At 45.8% G+C, this 17,500-nt stretch overlaps 1 protein-coding gene across 4 annotated transcripts in view; it reads left to right on the top strand.

Moving 5' to 3' along the window:
* Window positions 1-832: 832 nt before the first annotated feature.
* Window positions 833-17,500, top strand: part of LOC131347959 (palmitoyltransferase ZDHHC23-A-like) — a 17,619-nt gene continuing 951 nt past the window's right edge. The window contains exons 1-6 of one of the 4 annotated variants that reach the window (XM_058382456.1): window positions 834-1,253; window positions 14,629-14,704; window positions 14,822-14,922; window positions 15,012-15,575; window positions 15,675-15,959; window positions 16,086-17,500. The exon at window positions 16,086-17,500 is cut by the window's right edge and continues 951 nt beyond it. In XM_058382456.1, coding sequence (XP_058238439.1) covers window positions 14,837-14,922; window positions 15,012-15,575; window positions 15,675-15,959; window positions 16,086-16,356 — 1,206 coding nt within the window. In that variant the 5' untranslated portion in view covers window positions 834-1,253; window positions 14,629-14,704; window positions 14,822-14,836 and the 3' untranslated portion in view covers window positions 16,357-17,500. Of the gene's footprint in view, window positions 1,254-14,628; window positions 14,705-14,821; window positions 14,923-15,011; window positions 15,576-15,674; window positions 15,960-16,085 lie in introns of all 4 variants that reach the window. The other 3 variants (XM_058382458.1, XM_058382455.1, XM_058382457.1) reach the window with 3 other exon arrangements.

Below are 17,500 nucleotides of genomic sequence, written 5' to 3'. Positions count from 1 at the left end.
AGAACAGTTCAGTCCTGAGTGAGAGTGTGTGTGTGTGAGTGTAGAACAGTTCAGTCCTGAGTGAGAGTGTGTGTGTGTGTGAGTGTAGAACAGTTCAGTCCTGAGTGAGAGTGTGTGTGTGTGTGAGTGTAGAACAGTTCAGTCCTGAGTGAGTGTGTGAGAGTGTAGAACAGTTCAGTCCTGAGTGAGAGTGTGTGTGAGAGTGTAGAACAGTTCAGTCCTGAGTGAGAGTGTGTGTGTGAGAGAGTGTAGAACAGTTCAGTCCTGAGTGAGAGTGTGTGTGAGAGTGTAGAACAGTTCAGTCCTGAGTGAGAGTGTGTGTGTGAGAGAGTGTAGAACAGTTCAGTCCTGAGTGAGAGTGTGTGTGAGAGTGTAGAACAGTTCAGTCCTGAGTGAGAGTGTGTGTGAGAGTGTAGAACAGTTCAGTCCCGGGTGTTGAGGAGCCTAATGGCTTGAGTAAAGATTAAGTAGAAGAGAGAGAGTAATGAGACGCAGCCGAGGGAAGGAGGAGTGTTTATTGCTGCTATAACAGGAAGTCACGGGTTCCAGAGATATTAAATGTAACTATAAACAGATATCAGGTATAAGGTCATAAATATAAGAATGATCTAATGTTGTGGAATAAAGACACACAGGAAGAAGAAGACACTCAAATCTTCGCTTCCTTCTGTTTCAGGAAAATAATCCACTTTATGCTTTAATAAACTCCATGTAATATTTATCTTTAACTTCTATTCAAATTATGTGTGTGTTTTCACCCTGATAAAGCTTACTGATGTGTAACTCATTCTGATTATTATGGGAATATGCAAATTGAGGAGCCGTGACGTCATTCGGTGACTTGTGGTGAGTTTTGGAGAGAAGAGCATGCGCGCGCTACTTTCCGCTGGTCGAGAGTTGGCACGAGCGCAGCAGACCAGCGCGTCTCTCCCGGTGGAAACGGACGCGTTTATCCTCACCGTCTCTCACTTGCGGGATTAATGTGCGATCTATTCTTCTGAAGCCCGAATCACTCGGTACGTCAGAGTTTACCGTCTGTACCGGAATAACCGGACCGCGCGGACATCATCAACATCATCATCATCATCATTACTGGAGTGACTCCTGCAAGGAAATGTAAGAGTGTCTAAACCCTTAGCTCGGGGTTTGATGCGTATTGTGAAGGGGATTCAGAAATAATAATAATAAGAAGAAGAAGAAATAATCGGAGATAAAGATCAAGGTGTGGCGGAAAACAGGAGCGCGAGCTACAGGTAAGCACACTGGGACACTGCGTCCTAAATCACATCCACTTCCTCTCTGTAGTGCACCAGAACTTTGCTAATGGATTAGTAGTGTCCAATAAAGTCATGACTTCAGTTAAATTATGAATGTGTTAGAAAAATGTGAAATAAATGAAATCGTTGTGAGAGTGCATCTGTAACAACAATCACATGTGCATGCAGGTCCTTTCGGAAGTCACTTACAGTTTAGTCAGAAATCCCATCTGAGAAAACACATGTAGGGCACATTATAGTGTACACTTTAGGGAGTGAGTGTAATTGGAACATGTCCTGTGGGAATTGTTCAGTGTCACTCATTGTGCTATAGAGTGGAGTGGAGTCTCTCTGGGAAAATGGTTCCAGTTTGGCCCAGTTACTGAGACGAGGGGAGGACATGCTGGCCTTGATTCCAGAGAGAGAGAGAGAGTGAGAGAGAGACAGACAGACTGAGAGAGAGATGAAGAAAGAGACAGAAAGCGAGAGAGAGAAAGAGAGAGAGAGAGACAGTGAGAGAGAGAGAGAGACAGACAGACAGACAGTGAGAGAGTAGGTGATCTTTAGGAAAGGTAATGTTTTCTGCTGAGGGTAAAAGATTGTTACTGATTTTAAACATAATCAAGTTGATGTGTGAATATATCACCACACACACACACACACGCACACACACACACACGCACACACACACACACAAGGTAAAAAGTGATTATAGCTGAGCAGGATACCGGACACCCTGCACTCTCTCTCACTGACTGTCCAATCTGCTCCTATATAAAGCAGCTAAACACACACACACACACACACACACCCCCCCTGGTGTCAGTTTACTGTAGAGAAAGACACACCTCCACCATCACTAATAAACAGTGATGCGCTAATCCAGCCCTAACATTGCTAAAATCAAAGCAGTGCTAATGGAAGCTCATTATTAGCTGATTATTATCTGGGTTTAGAGAGGAAGTAGGAGTGGGAGTGGTTTAGAGAGGGAATGGGAATGGTTTACACAGGAAGTGGGAGTGGTTTAGATAGGAAGTGGGAGTGGTTTAGAAAGGGAGTGGGAGTGGCTTATGTAAGGAGTGGTTTAGAGTGGGAGTGGTTTAGAGAGAGAGTGGGAGTGGTTTAGAGAGAGAGTGGGAGTGGTTTAGAGAGAGAGTGAGAGTGGTTTAGAGAGAGAGTGAGAGTGGTTTAGAGAGGGGGTGAGAGTGGTTTAGAGAGGGAGTGGTTTAGAGAGGGAGTGGTTTAGAGAGGGAGTGGTTTAGAGAGAGAGTGAGAGTGGTTTAGAGAGAGAGTGGGAGTGGTTTAGAGAGAGAGTGGGAGTGGTTTAGAGAGAGAGTGAGAGTGGTTTAGAGAGAGAGTGGGAGTGGTTTAGAGAGAGAGTGAGAGTGGTTTAGAGAGAGAGTGAGAGTGGTTTAGAGAGAGAGTGAGAGTGGTTTAGAGAGAGAGTGGGAGTGGTTTAGAGAGAGAGTGAGAGTGGTTTAGAGAGAGAGTGAGAGTGGTTTAGAGAGAGAGTGAGAGTGGTTTAGAGAGAGAGTGGGAGTGGTTTAGAGAGGGGGTGAGAGTGGTTTAGAGAGGGAGTGGTTTAGAGAGAGAGTGGGAGTGGTTTAGAGAGAGAGTGGGAGTGGTTTAGAGAGGGGGTGAGAGTGGTTTAGAGAGGGGGTGAGAGTGGTTTAGAGAGGGAGTGGTTTAGAGAGAGAGTGGGAGTGGTTTAGAGAGAGAGTGGGAGTGGTTTAGAGAGGGAGTGGGAGTGGTTTAGAGAGAGAGTGGGAGTGGTTTAGAGAGGGAGTGGGAGTGGTTTAGAGAGAGAGTGGGAGTGGTTTAGAGAGGGGGTGAGAGTGGTTTAGAGAGGGAGTGGTTTAGAGAGAGAGTGGGAGTGGTTTTGAGAGGGAGTGGGAGTGGTTTAGAGAGGGAGTGGGAGTGGTTTAGAGAGAGAGAGTGGGAGTGGTTTAGAGAGGGAGTGGGAGTGGTTTAGAGAGGGGGTGAGAGTGGTTTAGAGAGGGGGTGAGAGTGGTTTAGAGAGAGAGTGAGAGTGGTTTAGAGAGAGAGTGGGAGTGGTTTAGAGAGAGAGTGAGAGTGGTGTAGAGAGAGAGTGAGAGTGGTTTAGAGAGAGAGTGAGAGTGGTTTAGAGAGAGAGTGAGAGTGGTTTAGAGAGAGAGTGGGAGTGGTTTAGAGAGGGGGTGAGAGTGGTTTAGAGAGGGAGTGGTTTAGAGAGGGAGTGGTTTAGAGAGAGAGTGAGAGTGGTTTAGAGAGAGAGTGAGAGTGGTTTAGAGAGAGAGTGGGAGTGGTTTAGAGAGAGAGTGGGAGTGGTTTAGAGAGGGGGTGAGAGTGGTTTAGAGAGGGGGTGAGAGTGGTTTAGAGAGAGAGTGAGAGTGGTTTAGAGAGAGAGTGAGAGTGGTTTAGAGAGAGAGTGAGAGTGGTTTAGAGAGAGAGTGGGAGTGGTTTAGAGAGAGAGTGAGAGTGGTTTAGAGAGAGAGTGAGAGTGGTTTAGAGAGAGAGTGAGAGTGGTTTAGAGAGAGAGTGGGAGTGGTTTAGAGAGGGGGTGAGAGTGGTTTAGAGAGGGAGTGGTTTAGAGAGAGAGTGGGAGTGGTTTAGAGAGAGAGTGGGAGTGGTTTAGAGAGGGGGTGAGAGTGGTTTAGAGAGGGGGTGAGAGTGGTTTAGAGAGGGAGTGGTTTAGAGAGAGAGTGGGAGTGGTTTAGAGAGAGAGTGGGAGTGGTTTAGAGAGGGAGTGGGAGTGGTTTAGAGAGAGAGTGGGAGTGGTTTAGAGAGGGAGTGGGAGTGGTTTAGAGAGAGAGTGGGAGTGGTTTAGAGAGGGGGTGAGAGTGGTTTAGAGAGGGAGTGGTTTAGAGAGAGAGTGGGAGTGGTTTTGAGAGGGAGTGGGAGTGGTTTAGAGAGGGAGTGGGAGTGGTTTAGAGAGAGAGAGTGGGAGTGGTTTAGAGAGGGAGTGGGAGTGGTTTAGAGAGGGGGTGAGAGTGGTTTAGAGAGGGGGTGAGAGTGGTTTAGAGAGAGAGTGAGAGTGGTTTAGAGAGAGAGTGAGAGTGGTTTAGAGAGAGAGTGAGAGTGGTTTAGAGAGGGGGTGAGAGTGGTTTAGAGAGAGAGTGAGAGTGGTTTAGAGAGGGAGTGGTTTAGAGAGAGAGTGAGAGTGGTTTAGAGAGAGAGTGAGAGTGGTTTAGAGAGAGAGTGGGAGTGGTTTAGAGAGAGAGTGGGAGTGGTTTAGAGAGGGGGTGAGAGTGGTTTAGAGAGGGGGTGAGAGTGGTTTAGAGAGAGAGTGAGAGTGGTTTAGAGAGAGAGTGAGAGTGGTTTAGAGAGAGAGTGAGAGTGGTTTAGAGAGGGGGTGAGAGTGGTTTAGAGAGAGAGTGGGAGTGGTTTAGAGAGACAGTGAGAGTGGTTTAGAGAGAGAGTGGGAGTGGATTAGAGAGGGGGTGAGAGTCGTATAGAGAGGGAGAGGCATAGAGAGAGAGTGGGAGTGGTTTAGAGAGAGAGTGAGAGTGGTTTAGAGAGAGAGTGGGAGTGGTTTAGAGAGGGGGTGAGAGTGGTTTAGAGAGGGAGTGGTTTAGAGAGAGAGTGGGAGTGGTTTAGAGAGAGAGTGGGAGTGGTTTAGAGAGGGGGTGAGAGTGGTTTAGAGAGGGGGTGAGAGTGGTTTAGAGAGGGAGTGGTTTAGAGAGAGAGTGGGAGTGGTTTAGAGAGAGAGTGGGAGTGGTTTAGAGAGGGAGTGGGAGTGGTTTAGAGAGAGAGTGGGAGTGGTTTAGAGAGGGAGTTGGAGTGGTTTAGAGAGAGAGTGGGAGTGGTTTAGAGAGGGGGTGAGAGTGGTTTAGAGAGGGAGTGGTTTAGAGAGAGAGTGGGAGTGGTTTTGAGAGGGAGTGGGAGTGGTTTAGAGAGGGAGTGGGAGTGGTTTAGAGAGAGAGAGTGGGAGTGGTTTAGAGAGGGAGTGGGAGTGGTTTAGAGAGGGGGTGAGAGTGGTTTAGAGAGGGGGTGAGAGTGGTTTAGAGAGAGAGTGGGAGTGGTTTAGAGAGAGAGTGGGAGTGGTTTAGAGAGGGAGTGAGAGTGGTTTAGAGAGGGGGTGAGAGTGGTTTAGAGAGGGAGTGGTTTAGAGAGAGAGTGGGAGTGGTTTAGAGAGGGAGTGGGAGTGGTTTAGAGAGAGAGTGGGAGTGGTTTAGAGAGGGAGTGGGAGTGGTTTATTTTGAGGATTTTTCTGCTCAGTTAAATGAAGCAGATTATTAATGATGATGTAAATATGAGACTAATATGTTCCATTAATAAACTGATTCCAGTGCTGTGATGTGAAAGTTAGTTATAGATGGTTAGGAATGATGTCATTCTTCTGTTTCACTAAAAGCTGTGGTTTGTTGTGGTTTGTTGTGGTGTGTGTGTGTGTGTGTGTGTGTTCAGGGTTCAGGGCCAGTACAGTGAGCGTTGGTCTGATAGCAGGTCTGACCTCAGGGGTTAATGAGGTTTGAGTGTAAGAGAGTCCTCTAGAGTCCACTGGTTTATTATTTTATTTTACCTGTCTCTCTCTCTCTCTTTCTCTCTCTCTCTGAGTGCATGCTGGGAGTGGGCGGAGCGTGTTGAGTGTGAGCATGGTTTTTTCCTTTTTTTTACCATCTAAACTCTCTGGTCAATCAGAGAAAGTCTCTGTCCATCAGCACCAGCTTTCCCGCTGGAGAGCATGGTGGCCCAGGGTAGAGACCCCCTCGATAACCTGACGGTCAGCCATGGCGTTAGAGTGCTGACCGGGGCGGGGGTGGAGGAGTGCTGCCTGGCCGCAGGGGAGGTGGTCGGCCATCGGAATGTTCTGGCGGCGTCCAGGATGAACAGCGCGGTGGTGATGTTCATGAACACGGTGGAGAACGCAGTGCTGTTGGCCCAGAAGGGCATTATACTCAGGGGTTCACTCACTGATGTGTTCTCCCTCGCAACACCTGCAAAAAAAGTCACACTGTCCAACGTGCCCCCGTTTATTTCTAATGAAACACTGGAGAGACAGCTTTCCATTTCCGGCAAGCTCATCTCCCCGATTAAGAAAATGAACATAGGTAGCAAATCAGACCTGGCGAAACACGTGCGCTCATTCAGGAGGTTCACCTACATGATCCTCAATGATAACAGCACTGAACTCGAGCACACGCTAACATTCAGGATCGACGGGTTTGATTATGTTATCTATGTGTCCACCGTGTCCATGAGGTGTTTCGGCTGCGGAAAAACTGGGCATCTAGTGCGTGATTGTCCCCAGGGCGCAGACAGCGGTACAGTCCCCTCTGATGTGAGTGAGGTGTCGGTTCAGCACAGTAACGGGCTGGATCGGGCTGATCAGAATGACGGAGTAGTCGAGGCGGACTCTCCGGTCACGGACAGAGCGGGCGTCTCCCATGCGGGTTCTGTTAGCGCTACGGCAAAGAAACCAAAGACCTCAGAGCCTAGCATGACTGAAAACACAGAGACCGACCCAGTACCCAGTGATGGGGTGAGTAACACTGGTACCACTGTTCCCACTGCTCAGGCTGAGCAGGCCTCACCTGAGCCGCATATAGAAATAGAAACTGAAACTGATGTTGCACTGATGATTAGTCAGGACAGTGTTAATGAGAATAATGTTGTTGTCTTACCGGAAAATGCAGACGAAGCGATGATGGAAACTGAGCTGACCGTTCTCAAAACACCCGTAAAAAGAAAGACAAGGGATGAAACCGTGAAAGCTGCGAAAAAAGCAGAAAAGAAGCAGGCAGAAAGTATTAGTGAGCTGGACAGTGAAGAGCCCTCTCCTGACCTCACTGTCTGTGTCACCACTGAGGGTCACTGGAAGGGTGTTTCGAGGACAAAGAGTTATACAGGTTAAAGAAGATTGTCACTAAAATCAACACCCTGTTAAGTAATGATGATGATGACACGTCATAGTTCTCTCGGTCCTCACAGACCGCAGACGCCCTTTCCTGTGCTTATTCTTTTCTGTGTGCTCATGCAGGACATTCACATCGCATCCCTGAATGTTAACGGTGCTAGAGACTGCAGGAAGAGAGCAGAACTGTATGAACTAGTGACACAAAAAAGAAAAGATGTATTACTTGCACAGGAAACCCATAGTGACGCTAAAAACGTAGTAGATTGGACACAGGAGTGGGCTGGCCCCTTGTTTTTAAGCCACAATACCTCTGCTAGTGGAGGAGTAGCTGTTTTATTCTCGAAGACTTTTAAAACCTCTCTCTTACAGCGTGGAAGAGGTAGTAGCTGGCAGACTGTTAAAAGTCAGAGCTCTTTTAGAGAACCATGTTATGGTTTTTATCTGTGTGTATGCCCCGGCTTCCCCAGTGGAAAGAATAGCTTTTTTAGATCAATTATGCAATGTTTTAGAAACTTGTGATGCAGAGGAGTTTTTATTTGTTGGTGGTGATTTTAACTGTACTTTAGAAAACAGTGACCGCAACCATATAGAGCCACACATGCCTTCAAGAAGGAGACTCCTACACACTGTTGAAAAACACGAGTTAAGTGATGTTTGGAGAAATATGAATAAAACTCAAAAACAGTACACCTGGGCTCATGCTGCTGATGGAAAGGTATCATTAGCAAGGTTAGACAGGTTTTATGTTCCAAAGCATCACATGAACACCATAAAAAGCTGTGTTATTAGTCCAGTTGGTTTTTCAGACCACAGCTTGGTTTTATGTGTTTCAGTTTTAAATTGTATTAAACCGAAGAGTTCTTACTGGCATTTTAACACAGTTTTACTGAATGACCAGCATTTTATAGAGATTTTTACTTTTTTCTGGAGAAATTTTAGGAAAGAAAAAAGTGCTTTTATTTCTCTGCAACATTGGTGGGATTTTGGGAAAGCTCAAATAAAACAGTTGTGTCAACAGTACACTTATAATGTCACAAGGGATTTGGCTCGGTCTATGAAACAACTAGAAGATGAGATAACAGAACTTCAGTTGTTAGCACAGTCCACAGAGAACCAGAACCATATTCAGACCCTCACAGTCAAAAAGAAAAAGTTATCGGACCTCCTTGAGTTTAAAGCACAAGGTGCATTAATCAGGTCACGATTCCAGAACGCAAACCAGATGGACGCCCCCTCAAAGTTGTTTTTTAGCCTTGAAAAAAAGAACGGACAAAAACGTTTTATTCACAGCCTGCGCTCTGAGTCTGGACACCTTTTATCTGATACAGCTGACATTAGGAAAAGGGCGGTTAGTTTTTATGAAAAACTCTATCAGTGTGAGTACAGAGAACACACCACAGAACAGAGCTTTTTAGAAGACCTGCCCCGAGCGTCACATGACTCCAATACAGAGCTGAGTGCAGATATAACATCAGCAGAGCTGCACAAAGCATTAATGAGTATGGAGTGTGGCAGAGCGCCTGGCATAGACGGGCTTCCGTCTGAGTTTTATAAATCTTTCTGGCATGTTTTAAGGGATGACTTACTTGAGGTTTTGAACGACAGCTTGACAAGAGGACTGCTACCATTAAGTTGTAGGAGAGCAGTCCTCACTCTTTTACCCAAAAAAGGGGACCTGACAGACATAAAGAACTGGAGACCTGTTTCATTGCTTTGTAGTGATTACAAGATGCTGTCTAAAGTTTTAGCTACAAGACTGGGAAGTGTTCTGGAAGAGGTTTTAAACGCAGATCAGACCTACTGCATACCCGGGAGGTCCATATTTGACAACATCTCATTCGTTCGAGACATTTTCAGTGTCTCCAAACTTTTTGGGCTGAATATGGGTTTCATTTCCATAGACCAAGAGAAAGCCTTCGATCGAGTTGAACACAACTACCTTTGGAAAACCCTTAATGCTTTTGGTTTTAGCTCAGATTTTATTTCCAAAGTACAAACTCTATACTGTGACATAGAAAGTGTACTGAAACTCAATGGTGGCTTATGTGCTCCGTTTAAGGTGTGTAGGGGGGTAAGGCAGGGCTGCTCTCTCTCAGGGATGCTTTACACTCTGGCCATTGAACCCTTTCTGAATACGCTAAGAGCTAAGCTGAAAGGTGTCTTAGTCCCTGACTGCCCGAACGCTATCCGCCTATCGGCCAACGCAGATGACGTTGTAATAATGGTCGACAGTCAGAGTGATATAGACATGTTACACAGGGTGTCCAAGGACTTTGGAGCGGTTTCCTCTGCAAAGGTAAACTGGTCTAAGAGCGAGGCTGTTTTAGTCGGCCAGTGGGTAGGCGAGGTACCTAAACTCCCCGGAGGCCTAAGTTGGAAAAGCGAAGGCTTTAAGTATCTGGGCGTGTACCTGGGTAATGACTCGTTCACACAGAGAAACTGGGAAGGGGTCATTGAAAAAGTAACTGGTCGCCTAGAAAAGTGGAAGTGGCTGGTGCCTAAAATGTCTTACAGGGGGCGAACGCTAATTATTAACAATCTGGTAGCATCGTCTCTGTGGCATAAAATAGCCTGTATAGACCCTCCTACAGACCTTTTAATGAAAATCCAGTCGATTTTGTTAGACTTTTTTTGGGATAAGTTGCACTGGGTGCCACGCAGCATTTTATACTTACCCAAAGAGGAAGGTGGGCAAGGTCTTATACATTTACAGAGCAGAACTGCAACCTTTCGTTTACAGTTTTTACAGAAGTTTTTATGCGGCTCAAAGTTTTTTAGCTGGAAACAAGTGTCCAGGGCCATTTTAAGATCTTTTGGGCAGATGAGAATGGACAAGGCACTCTTTTTAATGAATCCAGAGAGACTGAACACTGCAAGACTGCCTGCTTTTTATCACAACTTGTTCAGAATCTGGAGACTTTTTAGGGTGCAAAGAACCACAGCCACAGACTCTCTTCACTGGCTACTTCAAGAGCCTCTGGTATACGGGGCACGGCTGGACGTCGGGGACTCTTCACTGTCGCAGTCTCTCCTCGCGTCTGGTGTCACCACCCTCAAACACCTGGTGGCCGTCGCTGGACCTCACCTACAGGACGTTGATGGAGTAGCTGCTCGGCTAGGCGTGAGGTCAAAGAGGGCGGTGAGCCAGCTGCTGCGAAAGTGGACTCTGGTCATCTCGCGTGAGGAGAGGGAAATGCTCATGGACTACTCTAGTGGAACTGAAAGCCCCGACTCAGAGGACCCGTTTCCTGAACTTGCACTGTCTGTGGACTGTGGACAGGAAGGCACGGGTCACTTTTTGGACTGTAAAAATATCACAAACATGAACTTTTTTAATGTGACTGGGAAAACGTTTTATAAAGCATGTGTCAAAGCTTTTAATATGCGGTCGCTCAGGGGGAGAGTGGACACACCCTGGCGCACTGTCCTCGGTTTGAGTGAGGAAGAGCGTCCAGAGTGGAGGTCACTCTATAAGCCACCATTGCCGAAAAGAACTGGGGATTTACAATGGAGAATTTTACATGGTATTGTTGCGGTCAATGCTTTTATCTCTGTTCTCTGTCCCCAGGCCAGCCACTCGTGTCCCTTCTGTAATCAAAGAGAGACCATCTTTCATGCTTTTACAGAATGTTCCAGATTACAGTCTCTTTTTACCGTTTTACAGAATATTTTTAGTGTTTTTAATGAAAAGTTTTCACTAAAAGTATTTATTCTTGGTTTTAGGTACACACGCAAAAGACGAGCTCGATGCCAGCTTTTAAACTTTGTTCTGGGGCAAGCGAAAATGGGCATTTACATCAGTCGAAAGCACCAGGTTGAACAAAATGGCTGTCGCAATGTTGTAATGGTCACTACAGCACTCATAAAGTCCAGGATTCTGATTGACTTTGTGTTCTATAAAAAAACAAAGAACCTGTCTGTGTTTGAGGAAACCTGGTGTTGTAGAGGAGCCCTGTGTTGTGTTGTTGATGAAAAACTGCAATTTGCACATACACTGTCTTAATTATTTATTTATTTACTTATTTATTTATCTATCTATCTTTTAACCCCATCCTTTAAATGACATTTTTCTCTATTTTTTGATATTCACTGAGAAGATGTAAATAAAAGTTTTTTCAAATTCAATTCTCTCTGTCTCTCTCTGTCTGTCTCTCTCTTTTACTCTCTTTCTCTCTCTCTCTCTCTCTCTCTCTCTTAGTCTCTCTCTCTCTGTCACATGCGCGAGTGGGCGGAGCACTAGTCCAGTGTGTTTAATACCGGGGCGTTTAATACCAGGACGTTTAATACCAGGCTGTTTAATACCAGGGCATTTAATACCAGGCTGTTTAATACCAGGGTGTTTAATACCAGGCTGTTTAATACCAGGCTGTTTAATACCAGGCTGTTTAATACCAGGGTGTTTAATACCAGGGTGTTTAATACCAGGCTGTTTAATACCAGGCTGTTTAATACCAGGGTGTTTAATACCAGAGTGTTTAATACCAGGCTGTTTAATACCAGGCTGTTTAATACCAGGGCATTTAATACCAGGCTGTTTAATACCAGGCTGTTTAATACCAGGCTGTTTAATACCAGGCTGTTTAATACCAGGCTGTTTAATACCAGGGCGTTTAATACCAGAGTGTTTAATACCAGGCTGTTTAATACCAGGCTGTTTAATACCAGGCTGTTTAATACCAGGCTGTTTAATACCGGGGCGTTTAATACCGGGGCGTTTAATACCGGGGCGTTTAATACCGGGGCGTTTAATACCAGAGTGTTTAATACCAGGCTGTTTAATACCAGGGTGTTTAATACCGGGGCGTTTAATACCAGGGTGTTTAATACCAGGGTGTTTAATACCAGGGTGTTTAATACCAGGGTGTCCAGGTGTGCACCGGAGGCATGGCCTCCCCAGGTGTTGAGGGCCTGGATTTTCGGCGTCACAATTGTCTCTAATAACAGTGTTGAAGAGTGTAGTTTGGCTGTGGGAGAAAAGGTTGGCTATGAGAATATACTGTCTGCATCGTGAATGAACAGTGCGATTGTTATTTTCCTAAATACTGTTGATCTAGTGACCGGTCTAGTCTTGAGTGGCGTGGTGATTGGCGGTATTTATTACCGGGTGCTTCCTTTATCTGCCCCGTCAAAGAAAGTGATCTTGTCTAATGTGCCACCTTTCATTAAAAATGAAATACTGGAGCATATGCTGTCACACAGTAACAGCTCTTTCAATATAGACCGGATGTTAATGGACAGAGAAGAACGTCCAATAGAAAAGATAGAGGACTGTGTCTTTAAAGTGCCCCAAAAGAGAAGACTGAAACGTCATTCAGCCAGACAGTTGAAAAAAACAGACGCTATTGAACTGAGTCAGACGGACACGGAAAAGGAAAGTGATTTAACGGAGTGCAGTTTGTCTTTTTTCAGAACTTACCCCAGGTATCTGCAGAGGCCAGTGATGAACTCTGTAGTGCTCTGACCCTAGAGGAGCTATGGAGAGCCCTTCAAAGTATGGCATGTGGAAAAGCACCAGGGATAGACGGTCTACCAGTGGACTTCTGTAAGTCCTTCTGGCCAGAGGTGGGTGCAGACCTGCTAGCAGTAATGAATGAGAGTCTAGCCGTTGGGTGACTACCGCTGAGCTGCCGTAGGGCAATTCTCACCCTGTTGCCAAAAAAAGGAGACCTAAGGGACTTTAAGAATTGGAGGCCTGTGTCGCTACTCTGCAGCGACTATAAACTGCCCTCCAAGGCGCTAGCCAATAGATTAAACAAAGTGCTTGAACAGGTCATCCACCCTGACCAGACATACTGTGTGCCTGGTAGGCAGATTAGTGATAACATATCGTTCATTAGAGACTTGTTAGATATTTGTAAATCTTCAAATCTGAATGTAGGCCTAGTGTCGTTAGATCAAGAAAAAGTCTTTCATCGTGTCGAACACCAGTATTTATGGGATGTTTTAGCAGCTTTTAGTTTCAATCCAAATTTTCTTAAAAAAATAAAAGCTCTGTACTGTGATGTTGAAGGTTTATTGAAGGTTTATTGAGGGTGTCTTGTGTGCTCCTTTTAGTGTGGAAAGGGGGGTCTGGCAAGGCTGTCCATTATCTGGTATACTGTACACTATTGCAATCGAACCTCTGTTAAACTGAACTTGATGGTTTGTGCATTCCAGGGTGCAACACTGCTTTTAAGTTATCAGCTTACACAGACGACATCGTTGTTCTAATTAGCGGACAGAGAGATGTTGATGCTATGTTAAATACACTCGACAGGTTTGCACTTTTCTCCTTTGCGAGGGTTAACTGGCAAAAAAGTGAGGCCTTTTTAGCTGGGGAGTGGGCACAAGGTGGACCGAGACTACCAACTGGCAGGGAACTGGCACCAAAATATCTTGGTGTTTTTATGGAGTAAGGAAATATTACCCTCAAAAATTTCTTTCTGGGTGTATAGACTCAAACTGGAAGCTGCCACTGCTGTCATTTTGCGGAGCTTTGAGGGGCTGGGCCTTGACAAGTCCTTGTTCTGGATGAGCCCTCGAAAAATTTATCTCACGAGACTGCCCTCTTTTTACCAAAAGTTCAAAAGTCTGGTCACTTTTCAAGGTACACAGGGCTGAAACTGTGAACTCCTTACACTGGCTGCTGCAGGAACCGCTGATCCCTGGGTCATGAATGGACAAATGGTACTGCTCAAAGCACATGTGACCACACTCGGGGACATAGTACGACTAGCTGGACCTAATTCTTTAAACATCGAGTCAGTAGCCAAGACAGTTAAAATGAAGTCGACCCGAGTATTGGCCCAGATACTGAGGACATGGAAAGCCACCATCACTGGGGAGGACATTATAAAGCTTGAAGAACACGCAGAGGGACTGACACACCCAAACAGGAATGACCACTTCCCCAGTCTCTTTTTAATGCCCAATTTAGAGGATTGTAAAGGAACATTTTTATGCTGTGATAAAATGTCATTGTTTGGTTCAATGAGATCATCCAGGAGAGCAGTGTACAAATGTTGTGTTAAAGTTTTGAATAAGAACACTCTAAATGACAAAACAGTCACACCCTGGCGTACCGTCCTCCGTTAGGGAAGGGCAGTAGGCCAGAGTGGACAGCACTTTACAAGTCACCGTTACCAAAAAACATAGGACATTTGCAATGGAGAGTTTTACATGGCGCTATTGCCGTTAATGCTTTTATCACTGTTTTAAACCACAACGTTAGCCAGGATTGTCCTGTTTGTTTTCAAAGACAGACTATCTTTCATGCTTTTATGGACTGTCCCAGATTAATGCCTCTGTTTGTCACTTTACGGACATTGTTTAAATGTTTTAACGAGACCTTCTCAATGAGAACTTTTATTCTTGGTTTTAAATATGTCCATAAGAAGCGTTTTAAATGTCAACTCTTGAATTTCCTGCTCGGTCAAGTAAAGATGGCGATGTACATCAGCAGAAGAAATGAGATTGAACAGAACTTGGTGATCAATTTAACAACTTTTTTTTCAATTTTGTCAAATCCAGAATATTGATTGATTTTCGATATTTCAGGTTCATGGGTGATCTTGCACATTGTGAGCAGGCATGGTGTCTAAAGGGAGTGTTATGTGAGGTTGTTGATGGAGAGGTGGGGTTTGGAGAGACTTTAATGTGATTATATAAATCTTTATTAGTGTCTGAACAATGTTTGTGTAATAAAGGTCTTTCTCTCTTTCTCTCTCTCTCTCTCTCTTACTCTCTGTAGTTCGGTGTGTAAAACATGAAGCGTGAACGTTTTAAACCTCCGGAGCCGGATGATCCATTTTGCTGCTGTGACTGTGAGGAAGTGGACGATGTGTGTGAAAGGTCAGAGGTTAAAGGTCACTCCTGAGAGTTGCTCCTTCCTACTTCCTCTTTTATCCTGACATTTTAGTGAATCTCTCTCTCTCTCTCAGACTCCTCTGTTCAGACTGGGAGAAACCGTCCCCTCTCTCCCGCTTCTTCCCTGCCCATGTGGACCTCTCTGTTCTTCCTCCCATGGTCCTACTTCCTGTTTTGCTGCGTGTGGCGGCGCTGCATTGCATGCTGGGAATCATGGTCCTGACCGCTCTTCCTCTACTGGTCCTCTGGTATTACTACGTCACTCACCGCAAAAAGAGACGCACACTGTTCTTCCTCACACTCGCCCTCTTCTCCCTCGCCTACATGTACTTCCTGTTCATCACCGAGATCCTGCCCCGGGGGAATGTGGGTAATCGTCAGGTGGTTACCGTAACGACGGGCCTGATAATGACACTCATTTCTCTCGCACGCACAAAACGTGGTCCCGGATTCGTCCAAGCCGATCCCACCTGCACCCTCTCATATAGAGGCCCCACCCACTGTAATGGAGTGAGCCAATCAGGGAGTCCGGGAAGTAAGAAGTGGTGTCCTGTATGCCGATTGGTCCGACCAGAGAGGGCGGGGCACTGCAGGATCTGTGGGGAGTGTGTGTTACGAATGGACCATCACTGTGTCTGGTGGGTCTCTCTCACACTCACACACACACACACACACACAATGATTCCCAGCAGTTGTCTGAGTGGAGCAGGTTGGTGAGACATGTGTGTGTTCCACAGGAGTTCAGACTTCATCAAGGAGTACACACCAGGACAATCTGTCTCACACACACACACACACGAACACCATGGTTCAGATGCATATACAACATCTCAGTGTGTGTGTGTGTGTGTTAGGATTAACTGCTGTATAGGACAGGACAATCATAAGCACTTCCTGTTGACGCTCCTCCTCTTCCTGATGACATCACTGTATGGGATCAGCATGGTGCTGAGGAGTGTGTGTCCACGCCAGAGTGTGTTCATTGCTCCACTTTACTGCCCAGGAGTGTACAACCAGTACAGGTACACACACACACACACTCTCTAATTTGGGGGTGGAGCTGTGTTTGGGTTCATATTAAATGAAGTGTTGTATAAAGTGTGACTTTAATCACCCGTGTGTGTGTGTGTGTGTGTGTGTGTGTGCAGCACGGCGCTGTGTTTCACCTGTGTGTGGTACAGCTGTATAGTCACGGGTGCGCTGTGTTACCTTCTTGTCCTGCAGCTGGTTAACGTGAGCTGTAACGTGACGGAGCGTGAGATCCACATCGCTTTACGCGACCGAACCGCGCGCTCCCGCTTCTGTGGCATTGTCGTGGAAACGGGCACGTACACGCGTGGCTTCATGCACAACTGGATTGAGTTCCTCAGCATGGACACACACCACGGAGCCTCACGCACTCACACACACACTGTATGACCCACATGTTGCGAGTGCTGTTTACACTTATACACACTTTCACACAGGAAACTGTCCAGCTGCAGCAATGCATTCTGGGTAAATAAGACTCATAATAAGGATTCAGTGTGGACATTCATAAGGGTCGGTGTGAGGAAATTATTGTACACACACACACTCTCACACGCACACACACACACACTCACTGGCACGCACACACACGCACACACACTCACTGATACACACACACACACTCTCACACACACGCACACACACACACACTCACTGGCACGCACACACACGCACACACACGCACTGATACACACACACACACACACACTCTCTCTCACACTCATACACCCACACTCACTCACACACACACTCTCTCTCACACTCATACACCCACACTCACTCACACACACACTCTCTCTCACACTCATACACCCACACTCACTCACACACACACTCTCTCTCACACTCATACACCCACACTCACTCACACACACACACTCTCTCACACTCACACACACACACTCACACACACACTCTCTCTCACACTCACACACACACACTCACACACACACTCTCTCTCACACTCACACACACACACACACACTCTCTCTCACACTCACACACACACACTCACACACACACTCTCTCTCACACTCACACACACACACAGACACACACACACACTCTCTCTCACACTCACTCACACACACACGCATGGTCTTGTTCTGCACTCAGGTGAATTTTTACTCTCGAGCTTTTACAAACATTTTCTTCCTAAATGTGGATCAGACCAAAGACAGTATAGGAACACAGAGATGTGACACTTCTGATCTGTAATGTAAGCCATAAACTCTGATATAAAGCAATAGTAGCACACTGCACTCTCTCCTTCTCTCCTATTGTCTTTATTCAACACGTATACAACATCTTTATCTTCTTTTCTCCTAAACCTTTCCTGCTGCTGCATTTTAACTTTATACTTCAACTTCACACACACATACACGCACGCACATGCACACACACATGCACACACACTCATGTTTATATTTCTATTATTTTATTTCCCTTTACTTATTATTATTATTATTGTTATTATGATGATGATAAGAATGAGGATGATGATGAGAATAAGGATGATGCGAATGCAGAAACC

Source organism: Hemibagrus wyckioides, linkage group LG28 (assembly GCF_019097595.1).
Source record: "Hemibagrus wyckioides isolate EC202008001 linkage group LG28, SWU_Hwy_1.0, whole genome shotgun sequence".
Lineage (NCBI taxonomy): Eukaryota > Metazoa > Chordata > Actinopteri > Siluriformes > Bagridae > Hemibagrus > Hemibagrus wyckioides.
Note: the sequence above shows the minus strand (reverse complement) of the source record. Positions and strands in the feature narration are given on the sequence as shown.